The sequence below is a fragment of the Argiope bruennichi genome, chromosome 10 (genome assembly GCF_947563725.1).
Source record: "Argiope bruennichi chromosome 10, qqArgBrue1.1, whole genome shotgun sequence".
Classification (NCBI taxonomy): domain Eukaryota; kingdom Metazoa; phylum Arthropoda; class Arachnida; order Araneae; family Araneidae; genus Argiope; species Argiope bruennichi.
In genome coordinates, this window is record NC_079160.1 from 55,767,904 (window position 1) to 55,792,817 (window position 24,914).

Consider the following 24,914-nt stretch of genomic DNA (forward strand, 5'->3'; position numbering starts at 1 on the left):
GAATTGCAGCAAAATGCTAGATGTACTTTACTAAGATAAACAAAAATACAATCGTTTTCAAAACTGAAAAGTATCGTTAACCTCTTTCAATTTCTTGAATTATTGTAAAACTGAAGCTAAATATCATGGCACTCATTCTTCTGAAAGCGATCCAATATTACCAAAGACATTGTCTGAACTAGCTTCATAAATTTAGGAATAAAGTTTGAAGAGTCTATTATGGCCATTTTGTTCTCCGAAATATTTTAAATAGCTTTACTTCCGAATATAAACAGGAGCTTCAAAAAAATCACTTTGAAGTGTTAGAAGTAGACCGTACATTTAAAAAAAAAGATAATAGAATAAACTCTGAAATTGAAATGTTTGCATTATGTATAACTTGTGTATTATTTTTCATCAACAGTTTGACTTATTTTTTCTGATTACATTGTGCTTAATATATTATTTCGTAAAATTACAAATATTAAATTTTTTCAAAAAAAAAAAAAAAAACGCATTGAATTCAACAAAGTATATCGAAGTATATTCTAAACTAGAACGAAAATCACTGAGGAATGTATTTTTATTCATAGGAACTAAACAAAAAAGAAAAATCTTATATTTATTTATACACCTGCAAAAAACATTGCTACTCAGACAATGGATTTTAGTGTGAAGATTAAATATAAATTATTTTTTATGAAATTAATCTTAGTTATGTAGGCTTAAATTTGGTAGATTTTAAGGCGAATATATAAGTTCAAAATACGAATCATAAAAATATTACTTATTGCTTTGTGTGAACATTTAGAAAATTTCAAAATATTTCTGATCTTACTAAAAATTTTTAAAAAAGTGAAAAGTATTTTTTTAATTCCATGACAGATAGTATCTGCTTAGAATTTATTTTCACAAACATCCTTTAGAAACAATAAAATACTGATGCAATTTCACCCATGGGATATAGTTATAGCATTAATAGCGAGATGAATTGTCTGGAAAGAATCTAAAAATTTTTTTAAAAAGTTCCTTTTTTCGATATTTGCATAAATCTTTAAAATTGAAGAAATACTGATAGTATTCAATCATGCGCCAACTAATCCAATACTTATTTCACAGTTACGTTGTTTAAGAAAATCATTAAAGTAATAATGAATTTAAATGCTTTTTCTGATTCAAATGTAAAAATATAGCATATAGATTTAAACAGAGTCCTCGTTATTGTCCTTCTACTCAATATTAACTTGCGAACGGCGTAATCTTTTACCAAACTTGGTGTCTACGCATAGCGAAGAGATCATGCGTTACATGATTATATTAGTTAAAACTTACTGAAAAAACTAACTAAAAAAAGGGAGTTAATTTCCCAATCCCGAAAACAAAATAAGATGCGGTAGAAAATTAATTATAAAATTGTAAAGCATCTTCGATTTAATACGAAAAAACCTTGAACTCAGTAGGGCAAAAAACAAAATCTAACATACAAATGCACATTTGTATGTTCACGATTTTCAGAAATAGAAGAAAATATCACCTTTTTAATAATAAATGTCAACACGATGGCATAGAGCATTTATAACACTAAAAATAAAAGTATCTGCTGATTAATTAATTGTTCTGCCTTATTTCTAAAACATTTCTAATTCACGAATGTTTGAAATCGCCCATATACTAATGCATTTTGTTTTTATCATTGTGTTCAAACTGTTTTTTCCACCTTACAACATCGTAAACTTATGATTTTGTACTTTATTTCCATAGCTGTTACTATTTTCGAGATTAGAACAATAACCGTTTTTTATTACCAGTTGGCGCTGTAACAGAGCTTATTACGTAGCACAAGATCATTTTAAGCTAAGTATATACCAAGTTTGCAATACGTCAATCTAAAGTCAGTGTTGGTATAAAGACTTTAAAGAACACCATGTATATATATGTTATCTTTCATATAAGGAAAGAACATTACATAATGTTCGTCGCATGATCATACGTAATAAAAGAGAATATTTGAACAACATAAATGGATTTTAACATACGAGACAAAATCTAATAACATAACATTGAATTACACACTCTTAATTTCTGCAAAATGCTTACATTAAAATCCAGTAAAACAAATTAATATTTCTGAAAGTTAGATTTGAATAGTCAACTTTCCACTAATTTTTTCCAGTACTACTTCATTTTTTTTTCTTCGTTATTAAATATTCTTCTGTTTTATCTCTTAAACGATTAAAATGATTATAACCTTCCAGAAGGTAGATACATAGTTCCTAATTCCTTTAATAATTAGTACAATTTAAATTAAAAAAGATAACCATACAGTTTCACATTTCCCTGTAATTATGGGGAATTTTAAATGTCTGAAGAAAAACTAATTCACTAAAGTTTAAAATTCTACACTTTCAGAAAAATAAAAATACTAAGTTGTAAAGCTCGATAAATTTGTGAAATTTTGTTTATTTCAAAACACACCCACACTAACAAAAGTATTTAAGCAGAAGCAAGAAAAACGGAATACTTCCTATCAGATTCCTTAAGACTTCATTTTCCAGAATTCTCTCGAATCCGTATGATCAAGACCATGCTTCAATTCAAATCTCATCTCCTGCATTCAGTTCTATCGAAATTTCAACTTTATATTCTGCACATTTATTTCAGTTACTCAGAATTTTCAAGGGAATGATCAAAAGATAAAAAAATGATATCCAGTAGAATCTCCTAGAAAGTTTTGGTTTAAAAGACGAGAGCATGAATACAGGTTGTATAGCTTTGAAAGTACATTCGTGTTTCTTCCGATATAATGTAGATAATTTTTTAAAAAATGGTATTTTTTAGAAATGTTCTTCCTTTTTTAAATATTCATAATTTTTTTATCATTTTTGTTTTGTTTCCTATATCAGAAGTTTTTTTGAACTTCTTGCAATCGCAGCAAAGAATTTATAAAATTTTGAAATCAATGAGAATCAGATATTACAGACTTTAATATCTGTTTAGAAAATAATACTCCTTCGTAAGGAAAATTATGCACTCAAAACTTTTCAATTTGCACAGAAATATGCAAAATAAATATTACAGATATAGAAGAACTAAAATTTGTTTAGTGAAATAGAATCTTCCAAACTTTCCATATAGTAAAAACATTTTACTTGTCAGAAAGAAATTATTAGATATTATTAATTATTCTCATAATGATTAAGATCTTGACCCAATACCTAATTTCTTAGTTGTAAAAGATAGATATGTATTAGGTGCTTGCATATATTTTAATCAGCGACATCTGTTTGTAAACATGCGTGGTATCTATATAAATGACAATGATTTTGAGTTAATAGTTTAACAATTTACTATTACCTTATTGTTATCATTTTGAAAGTTTTCCATTTAGTTTTATTGAGTTATTCAGTGTATAAAGACCCCAATCATTGAACCCTCCAAATTGTTTTTTCGGCATTCATTGTTTTTTTGTTTTTTTTTGCTTGATTTGAAGAAATCTGCTGTCGAAGCCCACAGACATTTTTAGAAATTTATTGGTTAATCTCCGTCATATCCCAAATGTCGGTTTTTGTTTCAACACTTTAAGAGTAATGATTTAGATGTCAATGACTAAAAACGCCCCAGGGGATCAAAAAATTTCGAAGACAATCAATTGTAAGACTTAATGGACGAAAATGGGAAAAAGCTATAGAAAATGATGGGAAATATTTTGATTGATATATATTGTACCAATTTTCCTCAATAAATGCCTTTTTAAAGAGAAAAAAATGATCAAAATACATAAAAGCATCTAATAATTCGTTTTAAAAAATTATCAAAATAACGTAAAAAATTAAATTTTATTTTGTTCGAATCTATACATGAATTGTGTAAATTTCCAACGTTTGAATATTTATACATTATTTCGGTCCTATTAGTCATAATTAGTAAAATATGTTTGACTCATTCACATTTTACATTTAAAAAAAAACGGTTACAATATTCTGTAATAAAAATTGCCCCATCAGAATTTTGGACACCACCATTTTAAACTATTTTATATCATTTCAATGATTTCTCGAAGATATAAAGACCAAAGGGAAGCACTTCCCTCAAAGAAACCTTTGATAGGTTTAAAATATCGAAATTCAAAGCGGCTTAACTTGGCTTGTTTTAATATTGAATTATGTTTATTTAAAACTTTGCTCAGTTAAAAAGAAATAAACTAAATGCAACTCATAGGACAGAACTATAAAATATTCTAATAATGCGATTTTATCAGTAGAACCTTCATTGATCTAAAAAACATAGGATATAAGCGCATTTCCAGTTGAGAAATATTTTATCTCCAATGGTTCAGAGTCTACTTAATTGGCTATGATCAGAGCAAACATGCTGCATATTATAGATTTGAGCATGGAAGCCCGTTTATGAGGTATTATACATTATTGGTACGCGATTATTCGCGCAGAAGTTGGTCTTATGCAATTTGATATACAAGTTAAAACGCTTTAATATTCTTCTTCTCTTTCCAGCCATGCAACATTGAAATATCACTTAATTCTAGGAAATCGTCATCTTAGAAATTGTCTTAAAAAGCAATGATATACGTATTTTCTTTAAGTTTCTTTACCCAAAATCAACAGTTTCAAATTAAATAAATAGATATTCTTTAGCTTGATAGTGGAATAACTTTTCCAACGAAAGAAATATACAATATGTATCCCTTAAGCAAAAATAACTATAATTAACCACACTTATAAGAAGTGCATTGGCATAAAAGTTTTAATTGTGCTAACTCTCTCTTTGATGAACGTCATTAATAAATAAGATAGATCTTTAACTTTCCCCTTTCAGAGTAATTTAAAATGAAACGCTTGACTTAAGATTTTTTAGTAGCAAGTTACCAACAATTTCTTGCACTCAAATTGCAATCTTTAAACATCAAAATTCCCTGACTAACTAAAACAGAGCAGTACTTACACAAGATCTCCAATTGCACTGTTATGTCTTTCGCCTTGGTGTCATACGCATCGTGAATGGCGACACACTTGAGCATCTTGTGATTGTCCTCTTTTGTGAAGGTCATATCAAGGGCGCTGACGGCCTGCCATGTTTTTCTCTTCTCCAAGTCTCGGATGTTTGTCTGGTTGACATTGGTGGTAATCTCGACGTCGTTCAAGAACCATTTGAGGGTTGCAGGTGGATTTCCTTTCCTTGCAATGCAGTGGAGACGCTTTGGTTCGTTCGCACGTGCAGTGAAGGGGTCACCCTGCACTATCTGGATGGTAGTGTCTTCGATAATGGGTGGATAAGGGGCCTCTGGAAAAAGAATACAAATATAGTTTAATGCCAGAAATAACATTAGTAATTATCGTTTGGAACAATATACTAAAATTTTAAAATCTTCTATATACATTTTTGCATATTTTATCATGTAATTTTTGATATTTTTTCACATATATGTTAGTGATTAATTAATTATATAATTTAATTAATACTTTTCTAATACAGATAAGAAAGATGGATTGTGAGAAAAATACATATTAATGAAAAACATGCATCGTATTATATTTCAAACTAAGATGATCACATGCATGATGAAATTTCAAGCATAATGAAAAAAATGATGAGATGATTATGAATGTGAAAATTACATACTGATGAGATAATTACATGAATGATGACGTAGTCACATCATGTAATTATCTCATCACATGCATGTTTTATTGTTTTTGAGATTTTAAATTCACATTGCAGATTTACAGTTTCTATATTTAAATCACTTAAATTTTAATTACCAAATGTATTACTATTTCTTACGCTTTCAAACTCAGATAGAATTTCAGTCAAATTTCTAAATTTTTATTCAATTATACGAATCAAGAAGCTTAAATTTGTAATTATTTTGTTAAATATGCCACCTTATTTTCCATAATTTTCTTGCTGTAGTAATGTTTTTTTTTTCTTCTTTAAAATGATTCACAGTAGAGAATGAATCCAAAGAATCAATATTTTAAAATCACGAAAAATAAAAATTTGAAGAAAAAAAATCTGAACTTCAAAGAACAGAGTAAAGCTTTTCAATGCATCTATAAAGAAAGAAATACATTTATTACAAATATTTTACATTTAGATATAAATTACTCCACACCTCCTCCCCCCCCATAAAAAAGAAAACACTGTAAGATTTAATAAAACAAAATTCTCACAAAAAGAATTAATAGAAATTCTTCTATGAATTAAAACTTATCAGGAGAGTCAAACCAAGGGTACATTGTTTGGCATTTTAAATTTTGGAATCGTAAAATATATTTGATAATTCGACGCCACCTTTAAAAATTCATTAATCTCAAACGAGACCAAAACGCAACTTAAATACAGTGGTATTCAGAATGAAATATATATCTATCAGAAATTTAATGTTTGTTCATAAAAATATTAATAAAATAGAATATATTAATTTCTCACATTTTCTTTAGCATCGATCAAATTAAAGGTACCGTATTAGAGATTTGCTGGAAAATTTATAATTCTTTCAGATATTTTCACATGTTGTCTTCTCTATAAGAAATATTTTAACCTTAATTACTATTTACAATGGCAAGTTAATAAAAATAATATAAATAACAAGTTATAATATCGTTATTATTCAAGTTAATATGCTATTACGTTATTTTTAAAATGCTAAGGTTGTAGAATTCTTCACTAGATTTAAAATATTTTTATTAAAATAAAAGTAGTTATAAAGATAGTTTCGGTTACTTGAAAGTAAAAATATATTTTTTTAACATTTTTTTTATCTTTTAGCTATAAATTGATCATTTATTCTAATAGATATATTAAGCTAATATAAATATTGAGTGTTCTCCCCATCTCCTACACCTAATCTGGACGAACGTCTTTAAAAAATCGTCAATACCGTCAGGGACAGTATTGAATCTCTCATATTAACGAAGAAAAGGAAATTTTCCAACGATATCCAGACGTTTCGGGTGCCAAATGCACTTATCTTGAACGAGCGTTTGGGGCCTCTCAGTACCGACAGAGTTAAAATAAGGCATAAAAATAATAAAATTAAACGTAAAGTATGCTTGATAGAATAAATTCGTTTGCATTAAGTAATAAATTGTAGTTTTTTTTCCCTGTCCAGATTTTTTTATTTTTGTAATCTTTATATTTAATCATTTGTAATTCGGCTTAAAAAGTATTATTTTAAATTTTATAAAATTTTAGATTCCCAAACTATACAATTCAAAATAATAAAACAATTATGTCACTTCTTTCATTTTAATTCCCTTATCACAACAAATTCTTGTTCTTTAAAATCAACTTTTAAAACGAAATTTTAAATATTTTTTGTTACTATCAAGTCTATGGCTAAGAATAAAATTTTAAATTCAAACATTTTTACAAAAATAATCAGTAATCATAATTATAAAAACAACAACATTATAAAAATACTTCCATAGAATTTGATTATATTTCGTTTTGAATAGAATCATTGTGCATTCACGAAATATTTAAATTCAAGGAATTCTTGAATCGCATTATAAAATCTATAAGGTAAAGCATTACAGAATATAAATCACCCAAACATACATATATACATACACACCCAGAGAGAGAGACAGACATATAAATACATATTTTAAATTCTGTAAAGAATCCAAATCATTGTCTGGAGCTACCGTGAAACTGAAAGAAGAAGCGTTTGCATTTCAGAATAGTCTTTTACATTTTATCATATATTTTATTTGTCTTTCGTTTCTAAAAAGTTATTTTCACGAAGTTTTCTTGATTATGAATATTGTATTTTGGTTGAATACAAGGTCATTGCCGCATATCTGAATTTAATTAAACATTTTTGGTTACCATAAAGAATAAAAAAATACAAAAACAGACAAAACAAAATTTATAAAGTCAAACAAAGTATACAAAAAAATTATAAGTCAAAACTTTAAAATGTATTTAAAAGTAATTTTCTATATTCCAATTTAACTCGAATTCCAATTCAGGATCTTAAGTTTAATTTTGAAATAATTTTTTCTTAATTTCTTTCAAAAAGAAGTATGGCTAATGTTCGAAATAGTTAAGTAAATGTCTTGCATACATGCTACTCAAAAACGCATTCAGTTTCTCTTAAAATTATTTGCATTTGAAATAAACAGTGAAAAATAGGAAAATAATTATCATCATGATTTCAATCAACATTTTCTTAAACTGAATTTTGAAAGCGTTTTAATTAAAATATATAAATTTAAGCATTTAAATATTAAAGATTAAATAACTAGTTTTTCAACATTAAGAAATACAAAATATTTTATTACACTTTTATTATAATTGTACATAAGTAACTTTTTAACAAATAATATGATCACTCTTCTCTGACAGATGCTTATATTTAAATTTTTTATAGTTAACAGAAATTACATACAGGCATTCTTTGATTACTATATTTTTTATTCAAAATTAACTAGTAAACGGAATTTTTAATATTTATTATACCTGCTGATTTAATTTTTTCTACGATGCTTTGTGTTTGTAAAAATGTGTTGAAACAATTGATTATTCGTTTTAATTAACAATTAATTAAATAACGGAATTTAGAAATTCATTATCACTCCCAATTTAATTTTTCAATGTTGCTTTATGTTTGAAAAAAAAATGATGTATTTAAATAAGTTTTTTGAGGCAAATCCGGATTAAAAAACTTTTTAAACTCTGAAATACTCATTAGAGGAGGTTTAATTTCCCACAATTCTTCGCAAATTTTACGGTCAAACATTGGATTGAATTGTGTTGGTGGGAATATTATACCCCCCCCCCACCCATAAACACTTGTTTAAGAAAGGCTTCAATTTACCAGTTGCGCACAAAATGAACGTATTTCCCAGGGGTCTAAGATACCCAGTAGATTCACTGTGCGTTCTTTGATTGTATTTTTATATTATGCAACAACTGATATATGAAATATACTAAATATGCTATAACAATATGTATCTCATTACTTTTAAATTGGCTTCTGTTGCTTTCTTTAAGAATTGCTACTTAAATCTGTTATGTCATTGTGTATTCGTTGATGATATTTCTAGTTATATTTTATGAAAATTAATCTATAATAATATAAATCAGATGATTTAGAAAAAGAAAACACTTAAAACGCATGTTCTGAAGAAATTGTATAGATGATAATAATGACAAATGTTTTTTAAAGAGCTACTTTCATTTAGAATTAATTTTAAAAAGTCACAAAACGATGTATAAAACTCATTTTTAATTATTCATCAAAATTTATATATTAATTTCATTGCTCATCCATACTATTTAGATGATTTTTTTAAAAAAAATCCAAATTTAGTTAAAAGAAAAAATTCTAGACACATACTGACCACAAGCGAAAAAAGTGGTTAAAAAAACTTCTGACTTGATATAAAGTGATTAGTTGGAACTTTATTTCTTAATCCGAAGTGTTTTCTTGTGTGAAAGATGCTCTCAAATTAAAGGGAAAACACATTTCAGAGAACGTAAGAAATAAATACTAGAAAAATAAAAATTGGAAAAAACAAGTTGTACACTTTTTTTGGCTTTTTGTTTCAGTAATTCATTGATGTAGAGAAACAGCTAAAATGTTATAATGGGATAATTATTGTAAGAAAAAGTATCTTCTACTTTTTTATAGTTTTTATAGAATGATCAAATTTGGAAAAAGTCATTTTAGCTGTTTCCATCAAATGGAATATGCCATATATTTCACTATTTATTTTTTAATAATATATATTTAAAGTTCGAGATAGATTTAAATGCACAAAATTGAGAAGATTTCTTTCCGCTGAGTATGCGACTCATTTCTCAGCCGATAATTATAAAATATTCTCTCTTATTTGACTAGTATATTGATAAAAAATACGACAAAAAATTTAATTATTTTCAAAATAAATATTTTCTATTATGAAAAGCATTTTCAATCAAAATTTCATGACAGTTTAATGAACAGTAACAAAACTATGTAAATTGTATAAAACTTAAAAGTAGAAAAATAACCTAACTGCAAAATATCTTATAGAAAAAAATATATAGTGTAAAAATAATAACACTTTATAAACGGAATGTCTATTAAGAATACAAAAGTTTTCATTCTGTAAATTCCACTGAATTTCGCTATATACACATTTTTTATATACATTCGTATGGAAATATATATAGTGTAAAAAATATGACACTTTGTAAACGAAAACTTTGTTAAGAATACAAATATTCTCATTCTATGAATTTATAGAAGGGTAATCTGTACTCATATTTTAAAGGTCATCAAAATCATTAAAAATATGAACTTCTTTGATTCTGCAGAATCAGTTTTTCTATATATATAAAATAACATTATAACAGAATTTTTCGTTATTCAATCTCAAAGAAAATCATTAAAATTCCCATAGTTTTAAAATCAAACCGCAAGTTAAAGAATATTAATGTACATTATTTGTAGCTACTTGAGGTAATTCGATTCAATATATAGATAAAGTATTTTTTTTAAATAATTCATAGATGTAAAAGCTTATAATTTAAATATTTTTAATAATGTTGACCCAATTAGCTTATTTGTAAGTATTAATGTAAGTTATTCTGAATGAAAATGAATTTATATGCATATTTATTGCTTCCTTTGAAATAAATTCATTTTTTTACTATCTAATAATTATTCAAAATATTAATGAATATGCGAATGATACTATTCTTTATGCTAACTTTTTATTATTAATATGCTTCTTTTAGTAAAATAGTTGTCATATAAAAAGTAATTAGCCCGGATTTGCTGGATGCAATTAAATAATGATTAATGATGTTAGCTTAAATGACTGATAAATATGTGTCACGTTACAATGTACATTAATTTGCCATTTACTTACTTTTCATTGATTTTTTTCCATGATTATATTATATATATATTTATATATATGCAAACAAATATAAAAGGGTTGAAGTATCAGTTAGATCACAATTAGTTACCAATGCTTCGCCTTTATAATATGTCATTACCATATCCATATTCAAAAGGAGTTAATATGCAGTACCTATCTACTATCAGGAATGACTAGATTTATCTGAGCTAAACCATCACCATATTTAAATGTAGAAATTTTTTCAAGCAGTTTCTGGAAATTTATAAGCATATCCTAAAATAGATTTTTAAAACATAGAAGCTTGCCATTTTAATATTAAATAAAATAAATTTTCTCAACATGTGGTAGAACCAACTTTTTTATCAAAATTCTGCCTTTGAGAGGTTTATTTTCCTTATACCTAATTGACCCAAAGAAAAATGAATAAGAAATAAAATTGTGAAAGAACTCCTCATTCAATAAATATTATCCATCAATTTAGTAAAAAAGAAATGCAGATTTTGTTAGTTATAAAAGACTTGTATCAACATAGAAATATTTAGAAACTATGCATTTATTTGGCAATCACAATTCTTTCAACAGATTAAATAAAGGAAACACAGAAACAAAAAAAAGTTTAGAATAACGTGACATCTTCAATAAATTTTCTATTCCTGCATATCCTTTTCTATCTCTGTATTTTAGAATAAAGTTTTGACAAAAAAATCCTATCATGTATTGTAGATTCCATAAGAATCGAAGAACTTGAATACTCGTGCAAATTGCACAGAATCTTTAATACCACAATACATTAATAATCCAAATGCAAAAAATGTGCTAAAAGTTCAAAGAAAACTATCATAATCCATTTTTCTTCTCACCAAAAAAAAGCTCAACTCTAAAAGATTTGCATCTGTTTCCATCTTTTCACTATGGTGGGTCCAAGATAAAAAAAAAAAAAAAAAATCTTAGATCTTCTTTCCATCGTAATCCGACTGCATTCGATCCGAACCATCATCAGCCAGCACATGGTGAAAGCGTCCTTTCGGCCAAAAATCTCCGTCTGAGAAACCCCCAGACCAGGATTCATTCACATTCCCCAAGCCCACTTTGCAGCACAAGACCAGTCAAAAAGCATCGCCTTAGCGTCCATCCAAAATCGCATCACGTCCCGCCATCAAGGTTTCCTTAGGGGAATTCGTCCCCCGGCTGGGAGGGTGCGGGGGAGATTGGGGCAGAATATCGCGGATTTCGGATTCAGGAGGACGGGTTGTTCGCAAATGGTCCTTTGCTTTAGTCTACCTCACGAAGGATTACCGATCGCAGATGATTCATGGTAAATGCCTCGAAAGTATAAGGTATTGAAAGATTAGACTTAAGCATAAGCAGTATTGTTTCGGATTATCTTTGCGCTAAAGGCAACGTTATTGTTAAATATGGGATTTTCTCGAATTGTTTAAGAAAGGCTTTAGGATGGGAAAGTTTAAGAAGTTATATGAGATTTTAAGGAAACCTGGAAATGCTTTATGAAACTATTGAGCGATTTATTTATCTGTTTATTCAATCTCTTATGTAATAAAAATATGCTGTTATCAATTAGAATCTCATAAAAAAGCATTTTGCCGAAATGTACACGATTATCTATTAAGGAAAATAAACAATTACACTATAGTTTAAAATGTTTACCGATAAAAACAATTTATCTTGAAGATATACTTTTTTTAATAACATGTCAAACCATTCTTCCCCCAGAAAAAAAGAACTTGTTATTTTGAAGAACTAATTTGAATAGATATTGTATAACAGTTTTATATTACTTAAAATGCCCAAACGATTTTATTGAATGATGAAATTACAAAATTGATTTCCCAATTATTTTTAACAGGAAATTTCAATTTAATCAAAATTTTCTGTCACGAGACTCTATTGTAAAAAAATTAAAAATAAATTTCAAAATTTTGGCAGATAAGGAATTTATAATCAAATTTAAAATTTCTTGAAATTGTATAAAAAATTTGTCCCCGACTTTCAGATTATTAGATACCTTTATAATTACGCAAATATTCTTACTTCTGCTTCATTTGGCGAAAACAGACAAACTGCCATGTGTTATATCTGAGAAGTTTTTAATTATTTAAATTAGAATTTAATCTCAAACATCTTTTTATGTACCAATTTATATACAAAACCTACTACGAAATTTATAATGATTGTCCTAGTCCTACTAAATTTGCTAAATATAAATATTTCGGAGAGTGGAATACGTAGCTCGAACCAATTCTTTTATAATTTTTATTCCAATTATGGAAAATTAAAAAATTAAAGAAGACTTTGGCATTTTCCCACAATAGCGTCTAAAATCCTTAATGTACATTAAAGAATTTTATAATATTTTAAATTTTGAAAATTATTCTTTTAATGATGCGAATTTAACTAAAGCAAAATCTTCCTAAGATTATACGTTTTTAGATAATTATACAATTTTTAACAATAGATCTCATGATTATAAAGAAATTCAAACCCTTTTCCATTTTTATTCATCAAATTATATCGGTGATATTCATTTATTATTATGAGCTAAGGAAAGAATCTGCCTATTTTCTGCTCAGTGTGTAGGAATAATTAGAAAGAAAAATAGTATTACAGCAAAACGCAATTCACAAATCGATTGCAGGGACATTTAAATTTGAACCCTCTAAAAACGAAACGTCTTTCCTCCATGTTAATTGCTAAGCATCTAATAGCCGAAACCGCTAGTATCATTTTTAAGTTAAGGGAATATTTAGTAAACTAGTAAATATTTCTTCAGTTAAAAACTATCAAAATGAAAATACATTGTATGCGGCTACAACTAAAACACAAATGAACTTAACCAATTAGAAATAAATATTAAGTATAAATTGCAAAAAATAAGGAAGGAAATGATGCAGAGATTCTCAAGCAGAGATTTAAGCAAAGATATGCGTCTGTGAGGGGTCTGCATTTCGTTCAAGTATTGACACCTCGTGATTCAAAAATCCCAAGAAATAGAGGTTTTTAGAAGACAAGAATTAATATCAATAAATCAATGACAAAAAAAATTAGACAATAATAAACAAAATGTTATTTCAAAATTCAAATACTAGCGAAACCACAATAAAATTGAATCGTACCAAACCACTTTAAAACAATTTTGAAATTATAAAACAAAAAATGCATCAAAACGATATAAAAGCAAAGAACATACCAGATGAATATAAATGTATTCTAAAAGGTTTTAATGAAGAAAACTAAACTTATTACTGCAAAGTCATCATACGAATCTAAATTCAGTTTTCCCGCGCTTACAGCTGAAAACACCTACAACGCTTGGTCATCGTCATCATATGAAATAAATTGAACGATCTCGGCGCCATCTATTAAGTTGAAATTAAAACCAAAGAAAATACACTAGAAAGCATATCTTCAGTTGTGAAAATATTAGAATATAGGTTAGAAAATAAAAAAATAAAAAAAAAACTTCCTTTATTGAAATTTCTATATTGCAATAGTTTTAGGGAAAATCATTAAAAGTTTTTAATAAGATTGTTGCTTAAATGTAAGAAATTTTGTTATTACATTATTTTTTAATCTTGTTAAATTGTAAGAAAATCAATTTTTTTAAAAACTTTAGAGTTTAGATTAGAACAGTAATTACTATTATTATTAACTGTTGGTTTTGCTTTGGTTTGAAATTTGAAATATTATTTTGTTTATCATTGTCTAATTTTGATGGCATTACTTTATTGATATTAATTCTTGTTTTCTAAAAATCTCTCTTTCTTGGGATTTTCAGATCACGAGGTGTCAATACTTGGAAAAAAGTTAAAAAGCTGACAGAAAAAATCTCTGGTTTGAATCCCTGCCTGAGGTTGACCCTTGATAATGTCTTCAGGCCGGGTTCATCATTTTCTTCCTTTTTATTCAGTATATGTAATTAATGCTTAATATTTAATTCTAATTCGTTGTTAAAGGAACTAACGCTATTAGAAAGGTCCGTAATAACAGAGATAAAGCTATTAAAATAACATGACTATGATGTCTTTCACTATTTGTTGCTTAAAAATGCTTTATTGGGATTCAAAAACCTAAAATTATGCTCTCGTGATTTATGTGAAATTAAGAACAATCAGCATTTCTGGTGAATCAGCAACCAAAATATTTTTTATTAAGAGAAATAATTTACATTGCTTTGGACTTTTTGTTCTAGAATATGATTATAGCAAATGGCATAATTTTAACTTCACCCGCAACTGGAGACGTGAGTCAAAATGTCCCCGTGTTGTTCTTTAGCTCAGATTATCACGTGATATTTTGTCCTTGAATACAATCAACTCCTCAGTACCTTAAAGTTGCTCTTTCGGCAGTATGTTTGCAAAAGTGTAAGTATGAACACTTGCGTATAATCGAGTTATTCTTTTTGAAAGTTTCTGTTGTTATTTATGGAGTCATTGACTCCATGTCTCTGAAACTGCTTTTAATTTGAATAATGCAAAATTAATAAAGAAATATTCTTAAGATAATATTTTAAATATAGTATTCCTCACTGTTGTTTGTTAAATTCTAATAATTAGTAACATTAGTGTAATTTCATAATATCTAAACGAAGTAAATACTCATTAAAAGATTGTCTCGGTTTTTCTTATAACATCTTTCCAACATTTAATATTATGATATCTAAAATTTTTCATTTTAATATTTTTTGCAACTTTATGATTTCCAGAATGTATTCTGTTTCCAAACTAAATTCCAATGTCGTTTACAAAAGACAAAAAAGAAAAATAACAATGGAGTCATTTTGACTCCATGTCTTTGGCCGAGTGAGGAAATTCCTATTTCCATTTACGGGTTATAATGTAAAATTCAAACATATCCCAATTGTATAATGTTTATTATTTAAAAGCATAAAGGAAAGTAAAATTTGATGTATGTAAATTTATGTTACAAAGTGTAGGTAAATTTAACCATGTGTCTGTGCATTTATTTTCTTTATTTCTAAATGTAATCTTAAAGAAAGATTGTTAGATATATTACAAAATAGCTTATCATAAAATTCGGAGCATCTATAATACATCGACTGAGTGGAGCTGGTAGCAATGCCACATTATTTTATTTGGAAAACGATTTACGAAATGCGGTCAGACAGGCTAAATGACCCAGACGAGTATCGATTAATAATGTAAAGCCATTTCTGGAATACGGCGTTATATTTATTTTAGCGTATTAAAACGGGTTTCTCTTCACCAAACACGTCGTTCATCATAAATAAACTGAATAAATAAAAAATTACTTGTCGATGTATTGACCATTTCGGGTTCAACATACTACACGCACGTAACATAATTTTACTTGGCAAAGTTTTAGAATATAGTTTAGAATAGTTTCAAATTAAAAAAAATAAATAAATAAATAAACGTAATATTATTTAATGGAACTTTTTATGATGACAAAAAATGACTTTTAAATGGTGTAATTCAGATGAAAATTAAATGTAGGTGAAACTATTTCGAGGGTACCAAAGGATTATTTAAAAGGATATTGTAAATAGTATTTGTTTAAGTAATTTTTGATCTCATGCCCTTTTAGTGGATTTTTTATAGATTCTGCCAATAAAAGTGTTTTTGAATAAACATAGATTTCACAAAACTATTTATTTTACTAGCTACAACTGAGAATTCTTAGTATTGAAAAGATGCCCAGTTTAAACTTGTAGCGCTTGCTTCATTCTGCTAAATAAGTCATAAATTATATTGTAAAAATAAAAATGTGTTTTATAGAATAATTTTTCTAAAGAATGTATTATGAAATTACAGTAGGAGAAAATGTGTTACTTTTTTGTATCATTAACTAAATATTTTAGCAGGAGGTTAATCACATTAATGTTGTCTGAAAGTACCAAAATGTGTTGTTATATTATCAGAAGGGAAACACTTTTAGTTAGAATATGCTGTAATAATTTTGTTAAAATGGTTTAAAGATAAAATTAAACTTTCTTTTCTTGTCTAAAAGTTCCGTATATTGGGCTACTAACAGTTGTCTAAATTGGATTGTTTAAGTACATTGGGTTATTATCCTCAATTAGAGGATAGCCCAGAAAGCAATTAAAGTCACTTGCAGAACTTATAAATTGAGTATGGAAAAAGTCAAGACAAAAGAAGGACAATACAGACATAAAATGTTTGTTAGAAAATTTAGGTAATTTTGTACCATATATGAGAAAATAAAGAAAGAGAAATGATCTAGGAATTAAAATGTTTTATTTGATTCTTACCATGTGGTTTGATATGGATTTCAGAATTAAAAAAAATGTTTTATTTACTTAAAGAAATTGGCAATTTGAGAAACCTATTTTATCGTCTGAAATAATTAGAAAGATAATACAATATCAATATAATATGTTTTCAAATTTAAGAGAATTTCTTAAACTGATCATAGCATTATTTTAAAGATAAATAAACTACAAAAAATATCTGATATGTTTTATTAAAATTATATTTATGTCACTGTTCATTAATATCACTGTATATTGAGATAATCCTAATTCGGTGCTGTCTGTTCCTTTATCGTTTTTTACTTATTTCTTCTTCTAATTTTGAAATGACTTTTTACCTATAAGATTTTTTCATAGTGCTCTAAAATCGGATATGAGAATCTCTTCTAATAATAAAGATATTATGTATATGTGTATCTTGTACCACACTACAGACCATAAAATTCCCTTTAGAGCTGTCCATTCGGCATCAAATTACTTTGAAAATTAGTAATGAGTATTTTGAAGATATTCTTTCGAATTCGTTAAAAATTAATCAGACGTTTTGCCACGATATTTATCAAAAACATTATTTCACAGGAATACCTTTTATGTTGTCTCAAATTTAAGAACCTTTCTTTCATTTATATTGCTTTAGTTACCATGCAATTTTTTGTTGAATTTTTGATAATTTTTTAAAAGTGTATTTATTTACAACTTTCAATACCATATTTCAATTTGTATAGGAAATTCAAATCGTTTCTATTATTTCGTGAAATATTTAAATGCGCGATTTTCCTCTATTGCTGAAAACCGAGGGAATGCTTTATTTGTTTTTATCTGCACTGTTTATAAGCAAGATTGAAAATCTTATAAAACATTTTATAAGCTACGAAACTTTTGATAACCTACGAAAAAAAGTCCTTCAAAAGATGATGTGCAGTTATAAGATGGATTACCGGTCAATAAAATTTTTCAAACACATTATGTTATCATGGAATTTAATTTCCTTAAGAAAGTTCATAAACGAAAGGGGTATACATAAACAAAAAGGTGAAAGATTAGGAAAATACCACAATTTAAAAAGTATATAGATGACAACAACTCTCTCAATATGTTGTTAAAAATGTTTTGTTAGGAGAGTCATTATTACTAAGTTACGCATAGAAAATTAAATTAAATTACACATATCGAAGGATTTTAGAAATTTACTTGTTCGACAATTTAGTTTTGGTTAATTAAATTAACTTCCGTTTTAACCCTTTAAAGGGCCACTTTTTTCTAGTCATATTATGTTAAAATATTTTTAGGCTTGAAATTAGAATAAGAAAAGGGATTCATTTAGCTTATTAGATACATTTAATTTGATTAATTAATTAATTTGGTTAATTAATAATTAAGTGACAAACCAAGACATATCATTTTGTGTGAGATAAAGCACTGAAGCATCTAAGTTTCTGTCTTTCTAAAATAAATTGTCTGAACTTATGCCAACCAACATAATTTCATGCAAAGTTTGATAAATTTGGTGTGAAGCATACTTCAAACGGCCTTAGAAAGGGTTAAAGCAACACTAAGGCTATTTTGGGATGGAATGAACTGCAGTTAGATGACGAGGACAACACCTGCGCTGGCATCCTCCTCTCCAAACATCCACGCCACACCAGAGGGAGGACGTTTGGCCCCCACGGATTTAACGTGCACCAGACCCGCTTACACAATGGCTCTTTGGTGGAATCGGGTCTCGAAGATGAGACCCACCGATTCCGAAGCGAAGACCATATTACCAAGCCAACACAGCCCACTTGTTCGACAGATAGCTAAAATGTACTAAGATTAAATAATTCCAAGCCGGAAAAATACATATATTTTATTTAACAAAGGGCTAATAACTGAGAAATGAATAGTAGAAAATTTAGTTTAGATTCTCAAAATTTATTATTAGAATATATGTTAGTTACTGCCCATATATATATAAAAATTAGTTAGATATACAAAAAACAAATAACTAATGGATTTAATGGAAAAAGGAATGTAAGGCACAACCTGTAACTCACTCTATTTATGTGTCTGAAAGAAAAGTAACAAGATCAGACATCTTACAAGTTAATACCAGGATCATTTGTGCCACCTAATAATCTGGAAGCAGTCGAGGTATTTAGCGGGATTTTTTTCCACCGTCTGACCAGCAGAAATTCAGATAAAGGTATAGCATAGTTCGACCTCTATATGTCCCCTTTCTTGCAGTTAAAGATTACTCAATCGGTCTTAAGAAAGTACTGTAGACATCCCCTGAGTAATGTAAGTGCTGTGTTCTGAAAACAATTTCGTAACTTGAATTTTACATAAGATGATTTTTTTTTGTAAACCATTAAAATTTGCATACATATGGCTTTAAAGATAAATTATAATAAGCGTTGAAAGGGATTAAATATATTCACTTAGCTGTCAGACGATATTGCGTTGTAATGTTAATTATTGCATTATATATTAATGCTTAAATTTTCTCTCAAATTAAGTATATTATTTACTCTATATTTTAATATGTTGCTCACTTAAGTGTGAAATTTATATTCTATTTATTTCTAATTTAAAATAGTTGTTGAGCTAGTAGCACTAATTAGAGTAGCAGACAGCATGTTTTTTCTAAAAGACTCTTAAATTAGGAAACAGAAAAAAAGGAACAATAATTAAATTTAGTGATGGTAAAAAGATAAACACTCACCTTTATTTTAAATTTTTATGAAATATATATATATATATATAATATATATATATAAACAAATAGAATTATACTAATTAAGATATAGTTGACAGAATTTAGAATTAACCCTTAACTGAGGAGGTGAAATTTTAGGACTTAACTGGAGAGGTGCGGTCTACGAGATAGAATTTCATTTGGACTCAAATAAAATTTTCTAATGTATTAGTATGAACAACTGCCAGTATATTTTTCAGATTTTTTTTTTTTTTGATATATAGATATGTTTAAAAAATTTTTCAAAATATATAGTCATTGAAAAAAGTAAATGCGTTGGAACATACATTTTCTTCTCAAATTACATGTTACAATAAATAATATTCTTGAAAAAGCATAATACTTTTTACATCATATTTATTTTTGCAGTATATGAAGGTATATAGAAGACAATATAATGTAAAATTCAACAATTATATGAAAAATAAAAAAAAAACAATGGGTAAAATTGGCCCTTTTTTTTATCGTCTTGTGTGATTTTCATCGCACGGTTTTCTAGAGCATTTTAAACATACAGGTTAAGAACTAGTATAAAAATCAACCTATAAATTCTGTATATATATCTCTTGGTATATTAATATATTTTATAAATTTTTAAAAATACATTATCGCTAGAAATATTAATTATGTTTGAACATACATATCAGAATCAGTTGAATGCGAACTTTCATCGAAAAACTCTTCTGTACAATTTTCCTTATCATTAAAATCACTTTCTGCTTCATTTAAAAGTGTCTGGAGCACTGCTTCATAATAGGATCAGTAAACTGGACGATATTTCGGAGCCCATGTTTTAGTGCCCTCTGCTAAGCCTTGTTTATCACTGGGACACTAACAGGGAGATGCGATTGTAGAGCCTGCTCTCGAAGAAATAACTGAATTATTTTAAAAAGTATCTGCTGAAATCGGTTGAAAAAGTGCACGTGTATTGAATGTCACAAAATAGGAAGCTACAGGGTCAATCCATTCAATTGAGCTAAAAATAGAATGGGGGGACAGAAAATACATCTCTAGCGGTCTCACAGACCGCACGTCCCCAGTTAAAGGTCAAAGACCAATACACGATTGAAAAATGGGACTTTACATCCTTTTTTTCTGATGTTCTCAGCTTTGAAGGATTTAGTACTAAATCATGTATTTCGCATCTCGGAGAATGAGTGTATATTCTTAAATGAGCAAAATTTGTAATCTAATCCACATTCAATAATTCTTAGACGTTAAAAATAGACATGATTTAATTTATGTTGTAGTACAATAATAAATTGACAAGACGGTTTTCCGAATGCAACATTTGCAACATTGCAATGTGTTTCTCAAAGAAAGATAAATCATAACATACATATTTTAAGCATATCTGAATAGAGGTAAAATGAATAAGATACTCAGAATCAAGAATAAAAAGGTATTTTATTAAAAAGACAGCTTTGAGAACATTTGGGCAGAAGGTAGAAGCGTCCATGTGACAAGAGACTAGAAAGAAAGACCCAATCTTGAATAGGACATGTGGTTACAGTAAAATGCGTTATAGGCTTTGCATTATCTATCCCTCAGTGCCTATCCACACTGAGGGTGTCGGGAAGCTGTTTAGGTATCATGGTCCATTCCTTTCTTAGTGTATATTACAGCTATGTAATAGTTACTGAAAATAGCGTGATACCAAGTGGTCCCAAGGATGTGCTATATGTGTTCAAATAAAGCTAAATCTGGCTACTTTGCATTCTAATGCATTTGGTGAATATTTACACCTTTAAGATGCTTTGTGACAGCCAATGTACGTTGAAGTTTACTATTGACATCTGCGAAGAGAAACAGGAAACCTATAATATTTTTAAAAAACTAACAAGTCAGACAGCACTTCAGCATAAGAACAAGTAGAGGTCACCGAATCTCCTTAAAAGATTTCGAAATCATTTCTACCAAATATGATATCTTCCCAAATACAAACTTCAGATTCTCCAATTTGTTCTTTCTTTGTCGTTGAAGGATTGATTTTGTATTATCCGTTTTCTTCTAGTATATATATATACTTCTAGAAATTTTTAGTCAGAGATAACCGGCCCTTAACCGTAAAACCTCAATCAGTTCAACTTATTGCTGATCTGCTCTTTTTTATGCCTTTTGGTTATAACAAGGAAAAAGAAGTTTCCAGTAAACACTATTAAATCAGCCAATAATTAATCAAATTCTCCAAATGAATGAATTTTTTTTTTCCATTCCAACTTATCTTTCGCAGACGGCTAAAACTTTTGTTTATTTGTTTCTTTCGTGTTGTCTTTATCTGATGTGCAAGACGAATGCTTTCTCATATATTGTGTATATTGAAAATCAGCCGTGGCCTTTTTTCGTTGTTCATACCCCCAATTAATGATGTTTTTGATGTATTGATATATATATTTTGATAATAAATATAACAAGGAATTGAGCAAAAAAAATATTTTGCTTAATTAGAGTAGTTATTGCTGGCAAGAAATGGTCTGGATGGACAACTAGATGGACACCGTGCATGTGGTAAATAGGGAAGGATGGATATAAAAAGATGGATATGTGATAATTATAATTGAAAAAGATGAAGATTCGTCAGAAGATTTTATAAAATCTGTTTTTCAATATGGCAGTATTTTTTGAAAAGATTATGTATCAGAGACTACATAATCATTTCAAAAGATATGACTACATAACTACGTTACAAGACTACATTTTTGATATAATTATTGTGGGAAATAGTTTGTCAAATAAAAATTCTTTTGCAGTTACCTATTTGTTTATTTTCTGTCCTGATCTAATTGGCTCATAGTGAATAGAAACACGATTCGTTGGAAAAAAATTCAAAATAAAATTTTATCCAATGTAAATAGTAAACATGAATGAAATTAAGAAATTCTACTGAACAAGAAAATTAATAAATTAAGTGATAAAAAATGTATAAACAAAAGTATTTCAAAAAATATAAGCGTCAGTCCAATTTAATAAAAGTGTAATAAAAGTCTTAACTAAACCAATCATCAGGATTATCTTTAATTCACACAATTAATTAATTTAATTTTTTTCTGAATTTTAAAAATTGCACATTTTATTAAAATGTAATATTTATATATTTTTATCGCTTGGCTTCTAAAATTATCTAATTTTCTTCAGAGGAAGATTTTGTATATCCCCTTTATGAAAAAACGACTTTAATGCTTATTGACTATTCAGGTAAGGCGAATTTGCTTACCTCTTACAGTTAATTTCACTTCTGGAGAGGTGAGAGTCAGCTCCTGAAGAGATGCTTGCGTCACCTGACATTGCCACAAGCCATCATCATCTTCGAGTTGTGTGTTAGTGATAGTGATACCACAGTCGCCATCATCGGGTTCTCTGTTGAAAGTGTATTTTCCAGGAATCTTTCCAACTACAACACCGTCTTTAAGCCATGCGCATTCTCCTTTTCGGTTGCGTACCTTGCAAGGAATCACAATCAGTTCACCGGGGTTCACCTCTCTGTCTTGGGGTAAAGTATCGAATACTTGTAGGAAAAGAGCTCCTGCAATGAAAGAACAAATGCATGGCATTTTAGTAAGCACGTAACTAAAATTGTAAATTATTTTATGCTAAGGGACAGAATGTTTACATGAACATTTGTTTTTGATAATATGAAACCAAAGTAGACACTGTCAGAAAATCAGCTGTTATTTGTTGTGAATGCATATCGTCTGCTTATTGTTCGAAATAGAAGATCTTTCACAACCCCCTAGGGCTTTCAAACGGAATGTTAATGTAGTTGAACTGAAGTGCTGCAGATATAAACCAATGGTAATAAGTATGTTTATTTGTCAATGTTTCTCTCTTGGCAAACCAGTTTTATGATGCTGATTGGCATTTCAAAAATGTGTCCTCCTATATAAGGAGCCATGTAAGTGTTAGCCACGCCTTGCCTATGCATTTGGTGATTAAATGAATTACTCTCATCGTGTTTGCAGAAGATTAAAAACTGCAATTTGAATTCTAAGAGTCATATTTTAAAACACCTTCATTCACTTCCACTGCTTAAAATGCCCCTTGATTGAAGTGCAGATAACACATCTGCATAGCAAAATTATGAAGGAAACGAAAACCGCGATACTGAATAGAGGGCCTCTTATTCCCGCCCGTAGCATCCTCCTCTTTGGGCTCTTATATAAATGAGAAAAGTCTGAAGTGTGTGTTTGTGAGTCAAGAACATAAGTTTGTAATCATAATATATCTTACATTAGGTCTTTATAACATATAATACATTATGTCTTTCAATAATTAACAAATTACCTCAATTTTGCAATATTCACAAATCAGCAAAACATACAAATTCTTATTAAAAATAAATTGAATACAAAAATGACTCTTCCTCACGATTCTTCAAGTAGGAAATTTTGAATTTTATTGATAGGATAGCTTGTTTCATGAAAACATCATTAAAATTGAAAATTTTTATTACGTTTTTAACTACACAAAGAAAAATAAAAGAGCTCATCTATATTTTCCGACATGCATATTTTCCGATGTGAAATCATTAATTTCACATCGATTCAATACTTGTCATTCCTTTCTGGATATTTCGAAAGAAAAAATACAAATAAAACCATTACAGGTTTTAAAACAAATATAAGAAGGAAAAAAAAAACTGTGACAAGTTTTACAACAAATACAAGAAAAAAAGTGACAAATTCTTTGCATTAAGACTTTTTATGACATGCAAAGGATTATGATTCACATTTGAATGTAGTATCTAAGTTCCATCATATACGGTATTCGATACGTCTGATTATGATGGTAACAGAAAATAGTCATACGGCACATAGCCAGATGTATTAATCCTAAACACTATTAGTATATATATATATATATATATATATATATATATATATATATATATATATATATATATATATATATATATATATATATATATATATATAAATGAAAGATTAAAAAGAGAAGAAGCGAAACATTATGTGCAAGTTAAGATATGCTGACGTATATAAATTTTTACTGTCCTCCTTACAGAAACATTCATTCAACACTAATTAAGATTTCGCCA

The 24,914-nt window shown here is 28.0% G+C and overlaps 1 protein-coding gene across 4 annotated transcripts in view; it reads right to left on the minus strand.

Moving 5' to 3' along the window:
• Positions 1-24,914, minus strand: part of LOC129989389 (synaptogenesis protein syg-1-like) — a 223,882-nt gene that overhangs the window by 105,310 nt on the left and 93,658 nt on the right. For all 4 annotated transcript variants that reach the window (XR_008785764.1, XM_056097902.1, XM_056097904.1 and 1 more), the window contains exons 2-3: positions 23,076-23,384; positions 4,939-5,277 (exon numbers count right to left, since the gene is read on the minus strand). Coding sequence is in view for 3 of the 4 variants with exons in the window: in XM_056097902.1 (XP_055953877.1) it covers positions 4,939-5,277; positions 23,076-23,384 (648 nt within the window). In the remaining variant the exon portion in view is untranslated. The remainder of the gene's footprint in view (positions 1-4,938; positions 5,278-23,075; positions 23,385-24,914) is intronic.